The sequence below is a fragment of the Eurosta solidaginis genome, chromosome 3 (assembly GCF_040869045.1).
Source record: "Eurosta solidaginis isolate ZX-2024a chromosome 3, ASM4086904v1, whole genome shotgun sequence".
In the NCBI taxonomy this organism is placed as follows: Eukaryota; Metazoa; Arthropoda; class Insecta; order Diptera; family Tephritidae; genus Eurosta; species Eurosta solidaginis.
In genome coordinates, this window is record NC_090321.1 from 167,883,211 (window position 1) to 167,906,539 (window position 23,329).

A 23,329-nucleotide genomic window follows, 5' to 3' on the forward strand; every position below is an offset into this window, starting at 1 on the left:
CAAAAAAGGTGATCTGGTATTTCTATGTGATCCCAACATACCACGAAGGGAATGGTGTCGTGGTGTAGTGGAGGAAGTATATCCTGGCCACGATGGTGAGATACGACAAGTCGACGTACGAACGAATACAGGAGTTAAACGGCGAGCTGTGTCTAAGTTGTCCGTTCTGGATGTTTCTTGTAATTAGTGAATCCAGTTGATTCACGGGGGTGGGAATGTTGTTGATGAGATACTTTGTCATATATACTTATACTTTGAAATATTTTATAGATCATAAGAACTTAGCATATAATTTCTTTATTTTGAATTTCGTGTCAATGTACTGTCATATTTTTTCTACTGCTGATAGTTTGTACGAATTTAATTTGGAATGAATCGTTGGTCGTCAGCCGGACAAACTACAGCAGAATAAACCGTTCGTAACTATTCCGTTTTCAAACCGTTTTGCCTTTAATAATTAATTCGGACTTTTAAACGCGTTAAATCTAAAATAGATCAGATAAAAAAGAATTATTGGTTTCCAAAACTTAGAAAGAAGGTTGAACATTATATCAGAAACTGTATTAAATGTATAGTATACTCACCTGCTGCACGTTTAAATGAACATAATTTGTATAACATTCCTAGGACACCAGTCCCTTTTGATACCGTACACATAGACCACTTCGGTCCACTTCCTTCAAATCGCACGATTAGAAAACACATTTTAGTGGTTGTAGACAGTTTCACGAAGTTTACTAAGTTGTATGCAGTAAAAACCACTAGCACCAAAGAGGTATGTGCATCTCTGCAAAAATACTTTGACAGTTATAGTCGACCCCGTCGTATTATAAGTGATCGGGGAACATGTTTCACTTCAAAGGACTTCTTGGAATTCCTTAAAAGTAACAATGTCCAGCATGTAAAGATTGCCGTCGCTTCTCCGCAGGCAAACAGACAGGTAGAAAGGGTGAACAGTGTTTTAAAGGTTATGCTAGCAAAGCTTACAGAACCAATTGGTTATTCAGATTGGTTGGGCAAACTTATCCAAGTAGAGTACGCAATAAATAACTCTGTTCACGCCTCGACTCAGGAATCACCGAATAATTATTGTTTGGAGTGGAACAGAGAGGGCGAATCATCGATGAGTTGACTGAATATATACAAGAAAAGGCGGGTGTAGTTGAATCACCGAATTTAGAGAAAATTCGAACAAAAGCATTGAATTATATCGAAAGGTCTCAGGAATATAATAATAAGTATTTTTTAAAACATAGTGTTCCAGCAAAGGTTTTTAATGAAGGGGATTATGTAGTGATGAAAAATGTTGACAGTACTGTTGGGACTAATAAAAAATGTATCGCTAAGTGCAAAGGCCCTTATGAGATTTCCAAAAATTTCCAAATGATCGGTATGTTTTGAAGGACATCGAAAATTTTCAGGTAACGCAAATACCATATAATGGTGTAGTTGAATCGAATCGATTGCGTATGTGGATAACACCAGATATTGCATCGGATCCTTTGGCTGCGAACAAGCACAGTGACACGAAGAAGGTGACGGAAGTTGTCCCGATCGAGTCGATCGAGATGTCAGGAAGGCCGAGTTGTAATACTGTATTGTAAAACACTTTGAAATATTGTATACAAGTTTTGGAATTTAGAAACAGAAAGCTTTGTATATCTTGGGGGATTCTTTTCAATTTGTTTGGGAAAAAGCTAGACGTTTTTTATAAAGAATAAAGATATATATAATTGGATCTGATTGTCGTCTTTACACTATATACATAATGACTTCGAAGTCCGAGAGGGAACACAAAAGCTCACATCATTCAGAAGGAATGGGCTTGAAATTGATCCATTTAAAAGTTTTGTCATAAATATTACACCAAGCATTTCCCTTCGACTAGTAAGAGTTTGAAGATTGATAAGCTTTAATCGATTAGTATAAGGTGGAAGATTATATAAAAGAGTCCTATTGAAAATTTCTTAAAGCAAATAGTAAAAACTGGTTTTGTATTGATTCGAGACTGTCTGCATGGACTTGATAACGCGGATTCCAGATTACGGCCTAACTAATGTTGTGAAAAGTGCTTCAGTTACGTAAGGGTCGTTAAATTCCTTTGACCACCGCAAGGTGGGGTGTTTGATCAATCTAGCTGGCCAAAATTAAAACAGCAGTTATTTCTGTTCAAAAAGTTGTCGTCTCACTTCATTGTTATGAAAGGAAATATTCCACAGTAAATTCACGGTGTTCGGCGCAGGATTACTATGGATCGGGCCCCCGGTTTTGGATAGACCCAGGGTCATTTTTTGGTATTACATGAGATATGTCAATATGGGTATCAAACGAAAAGTATTTTACTCCGCATTTCTATTAACATTTTTATACTTCTTTTCATATCCAGTACCATCTTGGAAACGGCTTAACCGATTTGAATCAAATTTGGTACATCGATATAGTATTGAATTTGAAGACTTTTCACCTAGGTGTTGCCACTGAGGATGTTTTCACAAGGTTGCCACCTTTTGCCAAAAAGGGTATCAGTCTCTTACAAAATTGATCACCACTCAAAAAATCGCGAGTATGCGCAGCCGTTTATGTTATTAAACTTTGAAACAAACACAAGCTTATGTATTGCCAAAAAATTACTGACATGATAATATAAGATATGCCATGAAAAAAAGATATCGTTAGCTTAATGTGAAAATGTGCTAAGTCACTTTTTTTTAAAAATTTTATTTTAATGCAGTTTTAAAACTGAATTCAAAATACATCGATCAGAAAAAAAAAATATTTTCATGTTTACGTGCTGTGAGAAATGATGTGTAAATTTGCTAAGTCGCCAGGCATTAAAAAAAAAATGTACTAAGTCAACCTGTCAATAATATCAATCTGAATTACTAGTCATTTCTTTGTGCGCGAATTTTATTTATTTATTTAATTCATTCAGACGAGAAGTGCATGCTTTGTTGTTGTATTAACGATAAAGACACTCCCCGAAGGCTTTGGGAAGTGTTACCGATGTTGATGGTCATTTGCCAGATATAGATCCGGTACGTTCCGGTAACAAAGCACTATTAAGGTACTAGCCCGACCGTCTCGGGAACGATTTATATGACCACATTAAACCTTCTAGGCCATCTCGCCCTCCCCATCCCCTTGTTCCATGAGGAACTTGGGCCCGCCAGAGCCTCGGCTGTCAATGAAACGGGAGTCGCCAGTGAAGCATACGTAAAGCAATTTTTGTAAAAAATTTTGAACTATCTCAATTTTATGGGAGTTAGATTCATAGAAAGAATTCCATATTATTGAGCAATATTCAAGACCACTTCTGTCCAAGGATATATAAATTGCCTTCAGCGTCTTCGGGTCCTTAAAGTCACTGGTGTTACGTCCACTGAACACAACCATTGCAACAAATTTTGAAACGATGAAGTCAATTTGACCAGAAAAAGAGGGTTTGGAGTCAAAAATTACACTCAAGTCTTTACTCTCTTGACAACGATTAAGAGATTTAGCATTTAGGTAGATAAAGTATGTGGCAGTTGTCTTTATGGAATAAGACACGAAACAGCATTTGTTTGAATTTAAAAACAAATTATTGTCTGCGCACCATCCGGCAAAAGAGTCCAGATCAGAACCGTTAGAAATAGTTTGACAAATAAAAAGTATTTTTTGTGAAATATATAGTTTTAATGTAATATTTCAATCATTAAAGAGGAGTGATGAGGAAATATTTTGAGTAAAAAGTGCCAAGTCAGGAGAAAAAATTTGTTTTGAGTGCGGAAATTGTGCTAAGTCATAAAATAGCTGCTGGGTTAGCATACATGATTTTTATTTCTTTTTCAAAGCTTCTACACTCAAAAGTATTGCAGCTATGGTATCCTCATTCACAGTTTTGAAAAAAAGAGTTATTTCATAAATTATTCATTTTTTTTCGTCTCCTGTAAAATTTATAAAAAGTGACTTAGCACATTTTCACATTGAGCTACTGATATATCTTTTTGTTTGGAAGGTTTTTAAAAAAATTAATATTGAAAAGTAATCTAACATATGAATTAAAAACACATTTACCTGTCCTAAAAAAAAAATGTAACTAGATTTCATTAAGGCTAAACAAGTGAACAAGTATTTATGTAGGTTAGAAGGAGTATATTGCTTTTTAATCCAAAAATACACCGTACAGCACACAATTTTTATACAACTTTAGATGTGGGCGGTTAGCTCCGTTGACGTTGCAGATGGGTTTTGGGGTATGTATACTATTCAATGGACATATAGGAGCGCCAGCGAGTATATTTTAAAAAAATTGGAATATTTTGAAAAATCAACTTTTGGCCAGCTAGATTGATCAAATACCCCACCGTGCGGCGTTTAACAAATGCAAAAAAACCTTTGCCTTTCTTCACTGCAGCATTAATATGAAGGTTGTAACTGACCTTGCAATCCATCATGACTCCCAAGTCAACAAAATTATTTACAATTTCTAGACTATTGTTGTTATTTGTATATGAAGCTGGCGGCAAAATTCTCTGTTAAAAACACAATCACTTTACATTTTTTAAGATTGAGCGTCATATAATTTACATTGCACCAGGCAACCAAGTGATTTAAATCCGTTTGAAGCAAGGAATGCTCCTCAACAGACGCATATGATTTGAAAGGTTTTACATCGTCGGCGTACAAGATTTTTAAGTATTTTATTGTATTGGATAAATCGTTTATGAACACCAGAAGAAACATTGATGACCCCAGAAAGTGTATTTTTAAAGATAACTTTTTGCGTACGATTACTGAGATACGAAGAAATCCAACATATAAGACGGGGTTGAAAACCAAGTTAGCTGAGCTTTTGAATAAGTAATGGGTGTGATACTTTGTCAAAAGCCTTACTGAAATCGGTGTAAATTACATCGGTGTGAAGGCTTTTTCAAAATCCATTACAAACATGAGTGATAAAGTCCAGTAAATTGGTGATAGTTGATTTACCTTACAGAATCCATGCTACGAGCTTGCAATTATGAGGGAAATAGAAAACGTTAGGTGGTGGGTAACAATAGCTTCAAATAACTTTGGAATAGCGGATAACTTTGCTATGCCGGGTGTTTTCTATTGCAAACCTGCTTCCATTTTTATGAAGCGGGATAAGAAAAGATTCCTTCCACATCGTTGGGAAAACGCCATATATTAAAGATAAATCAAAAAAAATCTGTTAGCGGCTGATAGATGTTTGCAGCACATTTTTTAACCCTTTCGACCCCGCTCATAAACCAGCAGTTCTAAAAAATTTTTTTTATGATTCCCGTGCTTTTTAGGCCTAAATTAAGGATTCCTGAAGATTTTAGACTTTTGGAATTATCGGGTCGTTAGTTATTGAAAGTTGCTTATAAGCAACTTTGGGCCGTTGAGGAAGCATTTCATGTCATTGGGCAATTAAAACAAATGGATGATCATTAAGTTTTAACTCTTTATTTTATAAGAATATTAAGTATGATATGACAAGAAACAATTTTTACTTGTATTGGAACATAGATGTATGCCACATTTCGCACATTTTGATAGTGGTGTTGCAATTTTACAGTGGCGGCATCGGCCTTTTTCTCCCCATATTACCCAATGAAGGCTCCCATCATATCTTTTGAAATTTGGCGGATCGTGAACTAATTTACGGCGCTTAGGATTGAAGATGGATGCACAATCCGATGACGGAGATGATGATGTGGTATCGACTTGGTACTGTTCCGATATGTTTTCACTTGGTCGACCTCTTTTTCGTTGTACTGAGCTGGTTGATGTGGCATTTAGCAACTCATTTGCTATCTCCATTTGAAATTTGATAAGTGGTATGTGTTTTGCATTCGGCTCAACGTTCTTCAGGTCCTTACGATACAAAAGCCAAGAATTTGTTACGGCCGTCCCTAAAGCCCAGTAAAGTATTCGCATGTACCATTTAGTGGACCGATGATTAATTTTATAAAGCTCCATTAGCATGTCTGCCAGATCCACCCCTCCCATATGTTTGTTATATTCTGACACAATGGCTGGCCTCGTTACATCAATAAATTGTTTTTTTTTGCGCTCCAAGGACGGCAGGTACCAATTGGTTCATCCCCAATAAATGAAGATAATAATTGTACCGCTTTATTGTCCAACCAGCGAACTGTGGCAATCCCATAGTTCCCTTCGCACTTCATATCATACGATCCTCGGCCCAATTTCTTTAAATCAGCTTCTGATTTCATATCGCAGTTACCCATACGATTTTTTCTGACAGTGCCGATACAAAATATACCCATCTCTTTCAAGCTTACAAGCAAACTTACCGAAGTAAACCAATTGTCGAAATACAGCTTGTAGTTTTTGAATTTCGGGACCGAGGATGCCAAATATATGACGATATCAGATGATATGCCAAGTCCATATGATGGGCAAGTTCCATCCCCTACATAAAGCGCGAAGTCGTATATTATACCCGATGAACCTGCTCGGGTAAACATTTTCAGTCCCCATTTATGAGGTTTAGCTGGGTTATATTGTTTCAGTGCTGATGCTCCTAAAAAGGGCGATTCAAAAATATTTATTTTTGACATTGAAAAAATATCACTCCCCTTTGTACGCTATTATTTGCTCGTCAATACTTTGATGTTCTTCCTGAGGTAAACTGTTGAGCTTGTCTTTCAGCATTGACAAAATTGGACGAATTTTGTACAGTTTATCATAGTTAGCATCCCCTTTTTTGGGTTGCTTTGATTTGTCAGAGAAATGTAAGAATTTCTTTATTTTTTCAAATTTGTTGCGGGGCATCGAATCCGTTATTGCGGTCAGCTTTAGTTCTTGAGACCATGTCATTTTGAAATTTGGAAGCTTAATCACTCCCAAATATAACAAAATACCAAAATATCGGTGAATATCCTCTTTAGTACATTTTAGTTCAGTGCCGGACTCCTGCAGTGCATACAGGTTAGTCTCTTTTACGAAAAGTTCTATGACTGCTTCGTCAAAAAATGAGTTGAAGTATTGTATCGGGCTTTTAACCAATTGAGAATCCTCTAGAGGATTTTCGAAATGGGTATTTGGTATATCAAATGACGTCTTTCTCCGCCGCAATGTTGCCAGATCGATTTTTTCAGCTATAAAACTTTCGGATCTCTCCGGATAATCTTCACCATGTTCTTCGCTGTCGATATTTTCTAATAAATTCAGCTGGATTTCCTCACCTTCACCTAAATTATCTTCCAAATCGTTTACTAAAGCTTCCTCCTCGTCAACTTCACTTTCTTCATCAGAAGATTCATCCCAGTCAAATGCTAGAGCTGCAGCTATATCCACTTCAGAAAGACCTTTACGTTTGCTCATCTTTTTTTTTTTCTACCAGCGTTGCCCAAAGTTGCTTATAAGCAACTTCAATAGAAAAAAAAATACTAGTCTAAATATTGCAACTTTTTCTCAAATATTATATTACTTACTTTTTATAGAACTTTATAGCTTTGAAACGGCGTACTTATTTTTTTCAAATTCTATTTCGAATATATTTTTATTTAATTTTTAATTTTGCTCTACAATTTAGGCACGCGCACTTCACTTGACTTCCAACTAAATAAACATTTACAGTTATTTTTATCGCAGCACAAGCGAAACTTTGTTAGTGTTTTTCTTTTCATGGAACTACAAGTTATTCATTTCATCCAAGCGTTTAATCTTTTCGATCCGTTTGGTTCGAAAAAACTGTGCTGAAGATCGAAGTTGCTTATAAGCAACTTTGGGGTCGAAAGGGTTAAGAAAGTGTGTCACGATCCTGTCAGGACCGTATGTACATGATACTTTTAAAATTTTTAAATAAGAGAATACATCTTCTGAAGATATATCAGAGCGCCATGATTGAATTACATGTATCAAGATGGTATGGGTATTCAGTAGGCGAAACGTTGGTCTCTATAAAGTAATTTGATTTGAAAAATTCCGCAATCTATATTAGATATATATTATTTTGAAATTACATAGATAATGGAAACCCTTTCACACTGCGTTTAGAGTTTACGAATCCCTAAAATGCTTTCGGATTGCAAATTATATTTCTTTTCATTTTGCAAAGATAAGCTTTGTAACACTTTTGGTTCAATTGAAAATACTTATGGCGTAGAATCGAGTACTGTAAGTTATGGTTATGTAAACCCGTCTTCTTGAACAACTTGAAAGGCCGAGACTTGATTTTTTTAAATTTTCAGCTCTTTAGTGAACCATACTTGGCTTGTATCGGAATGTATACAAATCCGCTTAGGTACGTATTTTGTTTTGACAGGCCTGCATTTTCTTCCAGTGAGTATCCCTTAGGCTTGGCGACCCTATCGGAGTGAGTGGTATTCAGCGTCTCTTTGTCTTTACCCCAAGTGCTGCCGGCAAGAAATTTGAGGATTTTATTACGGCTCTGGATTTTAGGTTCAATTGCGGTTGCATTCTCGCCAAAACGTAGATCTTGAACGTCGAACGTCACACCCAGTATTTTTGGGTGTAAGACAGTTGGTAGCGTAAAGCCCTCGACGTTGATGTCCAATATGGTCGATATTTACCGTGTCCATGTTGTAAATAAGGTCGCCGATGATTTGATCGGTGACAATGTCATGTTTCGCTAAGCGAAAAAACTAGAGAGATCAGGGAGGTAGCCGTTTATTTTGTTGCAAAGCTCATCGATCTGTGGGCCTGGGCTTGTGGCCATTATCGTGCAGTCATCGGCGTGTATACAATAGTGACTCCTTCTCGTGGCCAAGGTAGCTTCGATATGAAATAGTCAAACAAAAGCGAGGATAGGACACCACCCCATGGTACACCTTGTTTAAATATTCTTGGTTTAGGTGTTACGTTCCTAAATTGCGCCGCTGCTTGCCGACCAGATAAATAATTTGCGGTCCACTTTGGAGATTTGAAGGAAGGGGGGACGCTTCCAAATCTTGCAGTTACGTGCCGTGGTTGGCTGTATCAAAAGCTTTTGATAGGTCTAGCGCTCGGAGTACTGTTCTGTGGTGGAGTTTTTGCTTGAATCCGCAATTTTTCTGCGTGTTGATGGCATTTAGCGCGGTGATAGTGCTATAGTTATGGCATAGCAATGTGGTCATAATAACTCTGAGATGGTCGGGCTAGTACGTTAATGGTGCTTTTTATCGGAATGTACCGGATCTATATCCTACAAGGAACCATCAACATCGTTAACATTCCCAAAACCTTCGGAGAGTGTCCTTATCGCTACAATAACAAGAACAACAGCGCTCGCCTAGCCGGGCAATAGTTAGAATGGGAAGAGCAGCGAAATATTGATTTAAGAAAGTTTTATAGTCTTCCCAATTTCCTTTTTTGAAATTAATAAGAGTCCACTGTTCAAAGGTGATGAAATGGCTGATCGCTGTATGGGTAGGTGCTGAGACGCAAAGGTTAGTATCGGCTGCCATTCAACGATGGAAATGTCTTGCGAGCAGTGCCAGTTTCTGCAGTCCGAGTGGGGGCATCGCCATTCATCGTACATAAAGCCATACTCGTCACACAAAGTTTTTGGGTTAGAGATGGGTGAACATGCCTAGATGGGTTTAAACAGCACAGTGCAACGAATTCGCCCTTCGAAGGGTTGCTCTTGCTAAACCCAGAATATATATGAAGATGGCAGCGGCCAAGACATGAACTGCATTGGACTGATGTCACAATCATAAATATTCTTAGCTGGCATACGGAGCACGTGGAGTGAAGGGCGAGGAGTTGACTACTCCTTCTAACGCAAGTGCGTGTGCCGCATAGGAGAGGCGAGACATGGGCAGGGGCTTGTGCTTGGCATTGTTTCCATCCACTTTATGTAGGTTGAGGTGGCCGTGTGAGCTGGAGGTTCCGTTTGGTGCGAGCAACAGCTGCCAGAAAGTGGCAGAGGCACGCTTAAGTGTGTATCGCGGGACGTCCTTGGACGCGAACAGCAGGACGCCACAAAAGTTTTATAAGGATTTCGGTATCGACGAATATTGGGATTAAGCCCAGAAGTTTGTTTGTAAGGCAAACCTTGTATGTTTTGTAAATCGGACCCAAGCCTCCTGAGATGCGACTTTATTAATGATTTCGTTGAGATAAAACCTTAAGAATAGAATGTCCGAGATGTGTACCTTAATGTTAACAAAACTTTTAGGTTACGACTTTTCTATTAGGTTAGGTCGATATTCCTTACACTTCCGCGCAATAATGTAAACAATTGACCATGCCCCTTTATTTATACTTAAAATTTATAAACGAGTTTTGATATGTAAAGAGAACTAGACACATTTGCATTTATTAACTCAAACCGCCAAAGTATTATTCCTTGTAGCAAATAATTTGAATGGCCTGAAGGTTTAATGTGGCCACATAAATCGTTCCCGAGATGGTCGGGCTAGCACCTTAATGGTGCTGTGGTACCGGAGCGTACCGGATCTGTATCCGGCAAAGGACCATCACATCGGTAACACTCCTCAAAGCCTTCGGGGAGCAACCTTATCGCTACAACAACAACAACAAGTAAGCGGCAATAAAAAACAGAGTTTATATCAAGAGTGAATAAAACTGTATCTGTAAAAATATTTGTAAAATAAAACTTAAATAAAAATTGGCTGTAGAATTTTCATATCAACAACTATTTAAATGTTGCCGAATGCAACAAGCGAATTCGAGTGAAAGTGAAATGCAGCATATGCCTCTGTTTTTTTTTTTTTTTTCTTGCGGATATGCTTAGAAGTACTGCTTTTATTCTCTCTTGATATAAATCTATTTTTTATTGCCGATCGCTCATATAAGAGTACTTAAACGTTGTATGCGCCAAGATGGTATTTTTTTATATGGATTGGCATTGAATACTTCTCTGGTTGCCAAAACTTTTGGGCATATTTAAAACCAATATATTTCATACAGCTAGGCACAAATTTAAATAAAAGTATAGTAATTTTAACTTAAACTTAAAAGAAAAAGTCCAACAATATTAGAGATAGGAAAACAACTAATATCAACAATTCAGTATTATTACTAATACATTTGCTCTAAGCATCGCATTACTGTTCGTCACGCATTTCAATTTAATCCCTGTTAATAGATTTGTTCATTGCTCGTCTTCCACTTCTTTAATTACAGAATTCGCGATAGAAGTTTCCTGCTTCATTGTTAATTGCTTATGATGTTCCTCGTCCAGAATTCGTATAATCCTTTGTTGTATTGTGGGAGCCAGCTCACAACTTGATTGTTCTAAATCATCCAAAGAAGCTCGTCGTGACATCTATGAACAAAATTATTGCTTTGTTTATAACCACTTTACAAAAAATGTTAAGTACCTTTGACACTTTTGTGTTGGGAAAGTCAACAATTTTTGCTTGATGTCCTACAGATAATTTTCTTAAGGGAGATGGCCCATCTAGGTCCATATTTTCCAACATTTGTACCATACTGTGACGTCTTGAAAGTGTAACTAATGATTGTCGATGTTTAGTATGATGATCCTTTTTTTCATTTCTTAAATAAATGGCCTTAAAGTGGTTTTGTATGGCAAGGCCAAGCTCAGGGCAAAGATCTTCGTCAATCTGTAGCGTTAATAAATATTTAACAAATAGGTTAAGATTTAGTTTAAGCAAGAGGCTCTATAATTTACCAGAACTTTGGCCTTTTTAAACATTGTAAAGCCATCACATCCATGATAAATATAACTTTTAATACATATTTTATACGTTTGCTTTAAGTTTATATATTCATCTCCGACTTGTATTAAGCGTGGGTCTATTCGACTTCCAGGTGGTTTTGCAGGATCAAAGGCGAATGTAATACCACTTACCTACATGTACATTATACTGTTTAATTGTGTAAACCGACATGCTTCTAAAGCGCTAAAATAAAAATTCTTTGATACTAATACTCACTTGGGCAAATCTTCCTTCTAGCTTGGGATACGCAGATACGGCGTTTTCTAAAGCATCCAGCAAGCATTTTCCTGTGATCTCCAATAGTATTAGAGGGTCACGCATTGGTATGACATTCACTAAGTCTCGCATCGTAAAAGGACCAGGTGGATGAATTTGGTCTGAACGGAAAGTGCCAGAATTGATAATCACCACGTCGGCTCCAGTTGCAGCCAAAACTACATCGCACACCCAATTCCCCAAATTAGTTTCTTGTGCGCGAATAACGGAGAAACGCCCATCTAGTTCAACACTAAAGTTCCCCAGAACCTCGGTCATTTTAGATTCAACAATTTCTAAAAATTATAATTTTAATTTAATAAACTTTTCTATTTAAAGCTTAGCAGGGAATTTGTTTCCAAATCATACATGTACTACCATAAATAAACTACCTGAAAATTTTCCCAGTTCTTCTTTTAAATCTTTATCCTCCACGTATGCTGCTGTTACATTTATCTGTTCAATGTTTATCACAAGTTTACTATTCACATCACGTTCATTCTCAATTGTAATTTTGGAAAATTGACGAAAATCTGTCCCTGACTTTAATATTTTTACACCGTTCACTTCTTTGATCTCATATACATGATCATGTCCACCCAGTACTAAATCTATACCAATGGAATGAGTCGCGAGTTTCAAATCATTTGGTGTTCGCATATGAGTGAGTGCAATAATAATTTCGCAGCCCTCTTTATGCAATTGAGATGCTAATTTATTTCCTGACTCTACGAAGTCAAAGTAGATAACTTCATTTAGATCAATAGTTGGCAATGTTTCCAGCCACTCCTTTTCGACTAATCCAATAAGCCCAATGTGCGTTCCATTATGAATTAGTGAGTGATGTGTTTTACCACCACCAAGAGGCTTTCCTGTTTCTTTGTCTACAACATTCGACATAAGCCAAGGAAAAGTTGTTTTCTTAATTAAATTCGCGAGAACATCCAAACCGTGATCTAAAAATAAATTGTAAAAGGGCGTACATATGTAGGAACTTATTATATACAAACATTTAAAATATGTATATACCAAAATCATGGTTTCCAAAAACAGCACAATGAGTACCGGATTCTCGTAGGACTGGTAGCATCTGTTCGCCCTGAGTGAATGTACTAACTAAATAAAAGAGCATTCAATTTAAAATTTTATTTTATTAAATAATGCCTACTTACGCATGCTGGGAGAGAAAATATCACCGCTGAACAGAACTAGTGGGTCCAGATGAGCAAATGATTTGATAGCCGTGCAAAACCGTGTTGCTCCGCCAATTGGTTCCTTACCACTGTTCGGTTCAATATTATAAACGTCATTGTAATGTAAGATTGTTAAAGGAGTCTCGCTGCGGTTAGACATTATCAGTCAATTATTCAAATTTGTTTTGATTCTGTCTCTGAATGGCTGATTTACTAGATTGAGTAAAATATCCACACAAGTACTGGGATCTGAAATAACTAAATAAATATGTATGTATAGATATACAATATAAGTCGATACAATATACATATGTTTCACTGCACCTATGCATCTTATAAAATTAAGTCCTTTAATGCCGATGTCGCACAGAAAGCTCCGATTTAAAGAAGTTTTGTTTTTATACTCAGTTGAGCAGAGCTTACAGAGTATATTAAGTTTGATTGGATAACGGTTGGTTGTACATATATAAAGGAATCGAGATAGATATAGACTTCCATATATCAAAACAATCAGGATCGAAAAAAAATTCGATTAAGCCATGTCCGTCCGTCCGTCCGTACGTCCGTCCGTTAACACGATAACTTGAGTAAATTTTGAGGTATCTTGATGATGTAGGTTCCTGAGCACTCATCTCAGATCGCTATTTAAAATGAACGATATCGGACTATAACCACGCCCACTTTTTCGATATCGAAAATTTCGAAAAACCGAAAAAGTGCGATAATTCATTACCAAAGACAGATAAAGCGACGAAACTTGGTAGATGAGTTGAATTTATGACGCAGAATAGAAAATTAGTAAAATTTTGGACAACGGGCGTGGCACCGCCCACTTTTAAAAGAAGGCAATTTAAAACTTTTGCAAGCTGTAATTTGTCAGTCGTTGAAGATATCATGATGAAGTTTGGCAGGGACGTTACTCCTATTAATATATGTATGCCCAATAAAAATTAGCAAAATCGGAGAAGGACCACGCCCACTATTAAAAAAAAAAATTTTTTTTAGTAAAATTTTAACAAAAAAATTAATATCTATACAGTATATAAGTAAATTATGTCAACATTCAACTCCAGTAATGATATGGTGCAACAAAATACAAAAATAAAAGAAAATTTCAAAATGGGCGTGGCTCCGCCCTTTTTTATTTAATTTGTCTAGGATACTTTTAACGCGATAAGTCGAACAAAAATTAACCAATCCTTTTGAAATTTGGTAGTGGCATAGATTTTATGATGTTAACTGTTTTCTGTGAAAACGGGCGAAATCGGTTAATGCCACGCCCAGTTTTTATACACAGTCGTTCGTCTGTCCTTCCGCATGGCCGTTAACACGATAACTTGAGCAAAAATCGACATATCTTTAATGAACTTAGTTCACGTACTTACTTGAACTCACTTTATCTTGGTATGAAAAATGAACGAAATCCGACAATGACCACGCCCACTTTTTCGATATCGAAAATTACGAAAAATGAAAAAAATGCCATAATTCTATACCAAATACGAAAAAAGGGATGAAACATGGTGAGGTAATTGGATTGGTTTATTGACGCGAAATATAACTTTAGAAAAAACTTTATAAAATGGTTGTGACACCTACCATATTAAGTAGAAGAAAATGAAAAAGTTCTGCAGGGCGAAATAAAAAACCCTTAAAATCTTGGCAGGTATTACATATATAAATAAATTAACGGTATCCAACAGATGATGTTCTGGGTCACCCTGGTCCACATTTTGGTCGATATCTGGAAAACGCCTTCACATATATAACTACCACCACTCCCTTTTAAAACTCTCATTAATACCTTTAATTTGATACCCATATCGTACAAACACATTCTAGAGTCACCCCTGGTCCACCTTTATGGCGATATTTCGAGACGGCGTCCACCTATAGAACTAAGGCCCACTCCCTTTTAAAACCCTCATTAATACCTTTAATTTGATACCCATATGGTACAAACAAATTCTAGGGTCACCCCTGGTCCACCTTTATGGCGATATCTCGAAACGGCGTCCACCTGTGGAACTAAGCATCACTCCCTTTTAAAATACTCATTAATACCTTTCTTTTGATACCCATATTGTACAAACACATTCTAGAGTCACCCTTGGTCCACCTTTATGGCGATATCTCGAAACTGCGTCCACCTATGGAACTAAGCATTACTCCTTTTTAAAATACTCATTAACACCTTTCTTTTGATACCCATATTGTACAAACAAATTCTAGGGTCACCCCTGGTCCACCTTTATGGCGATATTTCGAAACGGCGTCCACCTATGGAACTAAGGATTACTCCCTTTTAAAATACTCATTAACACCTTTCATTTGATACCCATATCGTACAAACGCATTCTAGAGTCACCCCTGGTCCACCTTTATGCCGATATCTCGAAAAGGCGACCACCTATACAACTACCACCACTCCCTTTTAAAACCCTCCTTAATACCTCTAATTTGATACCCATATCGTACAAACGCATTCTAGAGTCACCCCTGGTCCACCTTTATGCCGATATCTCGAAAAGGCGACCACCTATACAACTACCACCACTCCCTTTTAAAACCCTCCTTAATACCTTTAATTTGATACCCATATCGTACAAACAAATTCTAGGGTCACACCTGGTCGACCTTTATGGCGATATCTCGAAACGGCGTTCACCTATAGAACTAAGGCCCACTCCCTTTTAAAACCCTCATTAATACCTTTAATTTGATACCCATATGGTACAAACAAATTCTAGGGTCACCCCTGGTCCACCTTTATGGCGATATCTCGAAACGGCGTCCACCTGTGGAACTAAGCATCACTCCCTTTTAAAATACTCATTAATACCTTTCTTTTGATACCCATATTGTACAAACAAATTCTAGAGTCACCCTTGGTCCACCTTTATGGCGATATCTCGAAACTGCGTCCACCTATGGAACTAAGCATTACTCCTTTTTAAAATACTCATTAACACCTTTCTTTTGATACCCATATTGTACAAACAAATTCTAGGGTCACCCCTGGTCCACCTTTATGGCGATATCTCGAAACGGCGTCCACCTATGGAACTAAGCATTACTCCTTTTTAAAATACTCATTAACACCTTTCTTTTGATACCCATATTGTACAAACAAATTCTAGGGTCACCCCTGGACCACCTTTATGGCGATATTTCGAAACGGCGTTCGCCTATGGAACTAAGGATTACTCCTTTTTAAATTACTCATCAACACCTTTCATTTGATACCCATATCGTACAAACGCATTCTAGAGTCAACCCTGATCCACCTTTATGGCTATATCCCTAAATGGCGTCCACCTATAGAACTATGGCCCACTCCTTCATAAAATACTCTTTAATGCCTTTCATTTGATACACATGTCATACAAACACATTCCAGGGTTTCCCTCGGTTCATTTTCCTACATGGTTATTTTCCCTTATGTTGTCACCATAGCTCTCAACTGAGTATGTAATGTTCGGTTACACCCGAGCTTAACATTCCTTACTTGTTTTAATTGCAATTGTTGTTGTTGTAGCAGTGCTTCGCCCCACCTAATAGTTGCGACCGATCACAAATTGTCATCAATGTTCTCTAACGGAAGCCTAAGGAAACTTGCTGTTTCAACAGGGGTGGACCATAATGAAAGGGATGTTAGAGGCGTTGGTTCCACATTACAATTAAAGAGATGGTCGGTGTCACGTGGGGGGACACATTGCAAGCGGGGCATAACTTTTGTATGTCGTGGTTGATTCTGGATAGGTAAGAGTTTAACCTGTTACAGTATCCAGAACGAAGTTGAGCTAGAGTGACTCGCGTTTCCCTGGGAAGTATGCGTACCTCTTTCGCAAGTTTTGGGTACCTTGTCCATTTTCCATTTTTCGGGTATGACAAAGGTGGAAAGAGACAGGTTGAAGACATGTGCTAAATATTTGAAACCCTCTTTCCCTAGGCTTTTAAGCATCGGCATGGCTATGCCGTCTGGGCCCACTGCTTTGGATGGTTTAGCATGACCGATGGCATCCTCAACCTCTCTGGCGGTGATGGTAATTTGTGACGCGCTGAATTTATGTTTATGTGCGTGTCTGTTGGCCCTCCGTCTATCTTTGTCGGCAGAAAGCGCGTATTTACGTCTAGATGGTGAAAAAAGTTAACTTCCGCTTTCGGATTCTCAATTTAGACGTAAATACGCGTATTTTGAGACTTCAATCGACCATAAACAACAACAACAACCCATGTTTGTACTAATGGAGCTATGTAAATGTACCATATTATAAAATTGGAAATTTAATCCTCAAATAATATTCGTTCTCTGGACAATAACCTGAAACTAGGACTATTAAATATAGACCTGTCCACGAAACCGAACACCAGAAACAAAAAAAAACAAAAACGATTCAAGGGGTTGTGTAGCGCAATATATAGCTTATCCAACCCAATTGTCAACCTCACCTACCCGCGGCGTATTCTGTTTCATTAACAGACGAGGCTCTGGCGACCCCAAGCTCCTCATGGAACTAGGGGTGGGGAGGGAGAGCTGACCTGAAGGTTTAGTGTGGTCATATAAATCGTTCCCGAGATGGTCGGGCTAGTACCCTAATGGTGCTTTGTTACTAGGGCGTAGCGGATCTATATCTGGCAAAGGACCATCAGCATCGATAACACTCCCCCAAGGCCTTCGGGGAGTGTCTTTATCGTTAATACAACAAAAACAACAGAAACAAAAAAATGCTCAACTTGCTTTATTTTTGCGGCGTGTGAATCACATTTTTTTCTCTAGAATCGTCATCTCGATGTGAGGAGTCTTTTGATACCACCTTTGATAATTTTTTGATAAAAATTAGGGGGTGCACCGTCTTGTAAAACGTTACCGTACAATGTTCCAATTGTAGCTGGCACCTGAAAGGGGTTGCTGGTCGTCAATTTGAAACAAATCGGTGTCTTAACTCCGCCCAAATTCATTTTATTATACAGAACTCATGACCATACCTTTTTAGGTAATTTTCAATGTGGTTATTGAATTTTTGCAGCAATACTTATGTATATTTATAAAACAGAATATTTACCAATGTGTGCCTTCAGTTCAACATAATTCACGTTTTTTAAAGATTTTTTTAATAAAGTATATTTTTCTGCAATGTCGATTTGGTTATGTTTCTGCAAGTCCGTTCTCAAAATTTAAACACATTGGAAATGGAAAGCATCGCTAATCAAATAAAGTCGCACAAACTTTAATATATGTAGGTTTTAATTGAATAATTACCAAACAATTCAATACAATTTACGCCAATAAACAACCATATTCCGTAAGAGGTTTTGGAATTTTTGTTTTCGTTTCGAGAGAAATAAGTCGTTCTTTTTGGTGGTATGGGTGGCCCACGGACCATAGTAAAGGTCAAGGCGAATCTATACCAGGTGGTGGCCAAGGCGAACACCACCTGGTACTGAATTCGCCTTCGGTGGTGGCAAAGCGAATTCCATCAATTCGTCGTGCAGATGATTGTCAAGCAAGGCGAATTCATTACAGGTGGTGTTATCCCATCAGCTGATTGCTTCTTCTTGATAATTTTCCATACAACGCCTTGTACTGCAACATGTCAGTTAATCGAAATCAATGAAAATTTTCTTTTGACTTGACATTCTTCCGCACAGCGAATTGGTTGAATTCGCTTTGCCATTACCTAGTATAGATTCGCCTTGATTGTCAAGTCAAAAAAAATGTTAACCATTGTAAATTTTACCAAGTAGCGCAACTAACAGCTGATCGGTGAAAATTCGCACATTCACACGCACAGTTCTCGACTCAGTTTCAAAAAAAACTTTAGATTATTTAACTCAAATTTTAAAGTGAGATAATCCTTACGAATTTATGTATATACAAAGAGTATATATTTGTCAAGAGGCGTCACTCGATACTTTTGTTGTTGCCAAAGCAAATTACTCGATGTTTTCTCAAGGTAGTCGTTGGTTTTTTTTATCAGATGTATTTATAAAAACGCTTTCTATACATTTTCGTGGGGTATTTGTGTTTATTTTACTGATTGTATTAAATTAATTCTCTTTCCAAAAATCGTAATTATGCAAAGTCACTTTACCGCATAACTATATAGGATTCAATTAAAAAAAACTAAACAAAACTTCCTTGAGAATCACATTCGACATGACAGGGTGCTTTGGCAACAACAAAGTATCGAGTGACGCCTCTTAACAAATATATACTCTTTGGTATATAGAATATATAAGGCGTTTTTGTTGTTATTAAAACAATAGTTTTATTTATATTAAAGCTTTTATCATTTTTTTTTAAAACTTTGAAAAAACTCCGAACACCATTCCTTCATTATATGACATTCGACTGCCTAGTCCACTGCCTTCCACTCTATTCGCAACATAACCTCTATTTAAGCTGCCAAACTATATAGTAAACAATGATGTTAACCTCTTGTGATTGAATCATGCACTGAACTTACCTACTGAATTTGCTTTGGTCCAATCATGGCGGAACGATACAAGGTGGCAGCATGGAACAGCTGATTATAAACTTTTTTTGTTTGATTTGATAAATCAACTTCCGGCGCAGTACGATTTTGACATTTGTCCATCGAATTTACAAAAACAAAGTACATGGGATTTTTATTTATGTTTGTAGGTATGTCACCATGCTGCCACCTTGTATCGTTCCGCTATGGGTCCAATATAATAGACGTCACAATCATCTGACTGTACCGTACTACACCCGGTAGTTACCCTGCTAAACAGAGCAGAGGGAAACTCCAACAATTTAACAGAATTGTTGACATCACTAATACAATCGCATAAATCCTGACTGAAAACCTCAAGGAATCAGACAATAATAGCCGTGTTTTTTAACACGCGTATATCCGTTTACGCTTAAACTTTATATTGACTGCTAAGAGACAAACTATAAATACACCTCTGAAATTGCTGCGCATAAATTTTGTCCTACAAAATTTCAATACGCATTATACTCAGATGTAACTGAAATATGTGTCTTTGTTTCACCCTGTACACTAATTCTATGTATTATATGTGTGTCCACAATTCATCGCAACTGATTCAGCTATATGTTATACCCTATGGCCATCAGAGCGTTGCGTCTCCGCTTTTCGGTACACCCTGTTGCTGTAGCTAGTTGTTTTACCACAGCCGCTAGATGGGTCTCCTAAGCATTATCTAAGCGAAGATAGGCGTTTTTTAACACGCGCAAACGAAACGTATACGCGCGTGTTAAAAAACACGGCTAATATCATATTTGGAGATTTTAACATCAATATGAATGTATGTCAACATACTCGAAACACCTATTAAGTTTATTCGCACAAAGGGCAAAGATTCGCAGAATTAATTTCAATACGAGAATAGCAGAGAACTCGTCTATCAAAATTGACTTGCTCTATAGTAATAATGATCAAGTTAGGTCGGAAAATATAGTTGAATATAGAATTTCGGATCATGAGACAATTAATTTCAAAGTGCCAACAACAAAGTTTTGCAAAATGAAAAGTTACTCTACTTTTTCCTCTTGGGAATACTATAGTTCCGAAAACCTTTTAAATAAGCTACCCTACAAGACAGGTACCCGTTACCTAATCGATTACTTAATCGTTACCAATAACTTAGTCACCAATTATCGTCTTAATGACTTTTACCAATTGCTTTTATATTGCTGTCGTGAAAAAGGTACCGCATGCGCTCTCTCAAAATAGTGTACGTGTGACTCGCTTTCTCGCTCTTACCTATTGTGTTTTCGACATTCCTTCTCGCTTGATGTTATTTACATTTTTAAGTTACTTCATTAGGTATGTTTTCGTTATCGCTAACCAAAACATATGCAACAACAACAACACGGGTAACTGGCCTATCGGTTACCCGTACCAGTTACCTTCTATCAATTCGCTTTATATATGAATGAAACGAGTCCCTTTTGTTTAAATAATATTTAATTATGAATAAATTATGTATACAATGGTTTTTACAAATAATTTCCTTAATTTTCTGGTAAACCTTACATATGTGCATATTTATATGTACAAACTACATATGTAAAGACATAAACTCATTCGTAGTCGTACCCTTTCTGAAACCATTTTGAGTTTCGAAGCTCACACTGATGGTGCTCAATTTTTCCTGTGCTGGTGGTGTTGTTAGTATCAGTTTGCATAGATATGAGTGTTGTAGATATAATGCTATGTTCAAACAGAAAAATAAATTGAGGCAATATCAATTCAAATTGAGTGGTGTTCATACAACTCAATTTAGCTTACACAATAGTAATTTGATGGCCGGTTGACTCATCTCTACAGCAACAACATACCTGTGTTCAGAATGTCAAAATGTGCGTGTTGGAATTAGGTGAATGGAATGGAATGAAAACATAAAACTTTAAAATTTTTGTGTGTTGTAAGATAATGTGTTCAATGTTTTGGTTTCATTTTGAGTTTGCCATCCTCTTTTGACAATTCCTACTCCAGTGAAATGAAAAAAATAATATCAGCTGATGAGATGAGCCAACCATATAGTTGAGCCATGCGCAGCTGACGTTTAACTCTACTCAATAAACACACTTTACAAGGTTGTATTTACAGTTTGAAACAATTTATTACGCAATTTTTTTTAAATTGGCAATTTGTTATTACAATTTATTATATGATAAATTGCGTAATAAATTGCCCAAATGGTATAAATTGCCAATATGGCGTGTGTTTGTACCTAGTATAATACCGGAATATATGCAGCCCCATTTCGTGCTATCAAAGTCGATTTGCAGGTGATGTTGAGCCTTTGAACTTGACCCTTTCCCATAATATGCGTGGCAGGGCCTTATATGTGATACTAAAAAGGCCGAGGGACAGTTGTCGCAGTTTTCTTGTAGTTTGAGCAAATGTACGTTCTTCTTACAGCCACAGCTGGAATATTGCTATGCCCACATCGTCAAATCGAATTACCTAGAATGAAAAAGAAACGAATATCAGTAAGGATAGATAATAAGTTTTTAATATAACCGGAAGTGCTTAATAAATACAAGATACTCAAGGGGATTTCAGATAACCAGAATCAGGACCTGTAAAGTAAATTCAAGTGAACCTCCACCATGCCAAGGCATCTTCCGGTAGCGGGGAAACCCGAAGATTATAACAAGGGATAATTGATAGATGTTGGGGTAATAGATAGTAAATTAGGCGTGCTACAAAATAAATGCAGATGACTGTTTAATCCATTATGCGAAGTTCTTTGAATGGATGTGCAAATTGAAACGGGCAAAGTACTGCTAAAACTGCTTTCCCCGAGTAACCCGGGAACGAATTGATATGACTACGTCTATTCTTCTTTAGCACCAGTGACGAGCACCAATTCCCTTTTGGACAGGAAAGTAAACGTTTGGTTGTCTGCAAGTTTATCATATGTCAGTACAGAACATACTCGTTTGCTGGATCTGAGCAGTACATCTAATTTTCCCAGATTTTCTGGGCTCAGCGAAGGTATCCTCCTGAATGGTGCATGTGTACCCTGCTGCCTTGCCTGGCCGCTCACCCAACAACACCAGGCACGACGGAACTTGCCTTGCGACACCCAAAGTGCACTCACGCTTCTCATGGCTCCAGCGGGTTAGTGGGCTTAGAGTATACCCGTGGTAGCTATGCCTGTCGTAAGAGGCGACTAAAATACCAAATTGATTCAAGGGGTTTTGTAGCGCAATCCTTTCAATGGGTTGCCAGCGCAATATATAGCCTCTCCAACCCAATTGTCAACGTCACCTACCCGTGGCGAATCCTCTTTCTTTAACAGCCGAGGCTCTGGCGACCTCATGTTCCTTATGGATCTACATTTGAAGGCGCTTAGTTAGCTGACATCGCTTAATTAACCGGTAGATTCTAAAGTAAAAACCAAAACACAAAATATAGGTTAGGTTGAAGTGGCCGGTTCATGAGGATCTCACATAGACTGAATGGGTCCGTAGTGTTACCAGAAGTATGTTTTAACAACCAAGCTGAAAACCCTATCAAGAACCAGGACCTATGTTATAAAAAAACTCCGTCCTCTTCACAAATACTAGAAGCTTCCTAGGACTTAAGCCACTTGCTGCTTCTAGATCTGACAGCTTTATCACTCCTAATAGCTGGAGCCTTAGCCTGGCAAGCACAGGGCACGATATTTCTTAGGGGCCCCGGTATTTCTCGGGGGGGCCCGCGA

At 37.5% G+C, this 23,329-nt stretch overlaps 1 protein-coding gene and 1 long non-coding RNA gene across 7 annotated transcripts in view; both read right to left on the reverse strand.

Annotated features, from left to right (window-relative positions):
- The window catches only part of LOC137244588 (uncharacterized), a 69,490-nt gene that overhangs the window by 34,959 nt on the left and 11,202 nt on the right, over positions 1-23,329 (reverse strand). The window contains exons 3-4 of one of the 2 annotated variants that reach the window (XR_010951119.1): positions 21,848-22,083; positions 21,091-21,324 (exon numbers count right to left, since the gene is read on the reverse strand). The exons of the other annotated variant lie outside the window; for it this stretch is intronic. This is a non-coding gene — a long non-coding RNA (uncharacterized lncRNA). Of the gene's footprint in view, positions 1-21,090; positions 21,325-21,847; positions 22,084-23,329 lie in introns of those variants that run through there. 2 annotated transcript variants of the gene reach the window in all.
- LOC137244586 (mannosylglucosyl-3-phosphoglycerate phosphatase-like) lies at positions 10,785-19,003 on the reverse strand. Of its 5 annotated transcripts, none has more exons than XM_067773794.1 (9): positions 18,381-18,533; positions 18,184-18,274; positions 13,097-13,375; positions 12,954-13,040; positions 12,317-12,880; positions 11,886-12,220; positions 11,621-11,800; positions 11,307-11,552; positions 10,785-11,251 (listed from the first exon to the last, which is right to left on the reverse strand). In XM_067773794.1, the coding sequence occupies exons 3-9, from the start codon at positions 13,275-13,277 to the stop codon at positions 11,078-11,080; spliced, it is 1,767 nt and encodes a 588-aa protein (XP_067629895.1). In that variant the 5' UTR covers positions 13,278-13,375; positions 18,184-18,274; positions 18,381-18,533; the 3' UTR covers positions 10,785-11,077. The 5 variants fall into 5 exon arrangements, with proteins under 5 accessions (XP_067629895.1, XP_067629894.1, XP_067629893.1 ...); XM_067773793.1 differs by having other exon boundaries at positions 18,184-18,287; XM_067773792.1 differs by having other exon boundaries at positions 18,184-18,323.

Coding starts and splice junctions, on each gene's coding strand:
- LOC137244586 (XM_067773795.1), bottom strand. CDS start 13,277: ATGTCTAACCGCAGCGAGACTCCTTTAACAATCTTACATTACAATGAC. Junction 12,881..12,953: donor TTTTGGAAACCATGATTTTG/GTATATACATAT, acceptor ATTTATTTTTAG/ATCACGGTTTGGATGTTCTC. Junction 11,553..11,620: donor TTAAAAAGGCCAAAGTTCTG/GTAAATTATAGA, acceptor TTAACGCTACAG/ATTGACGAAGATCTTTGCCC.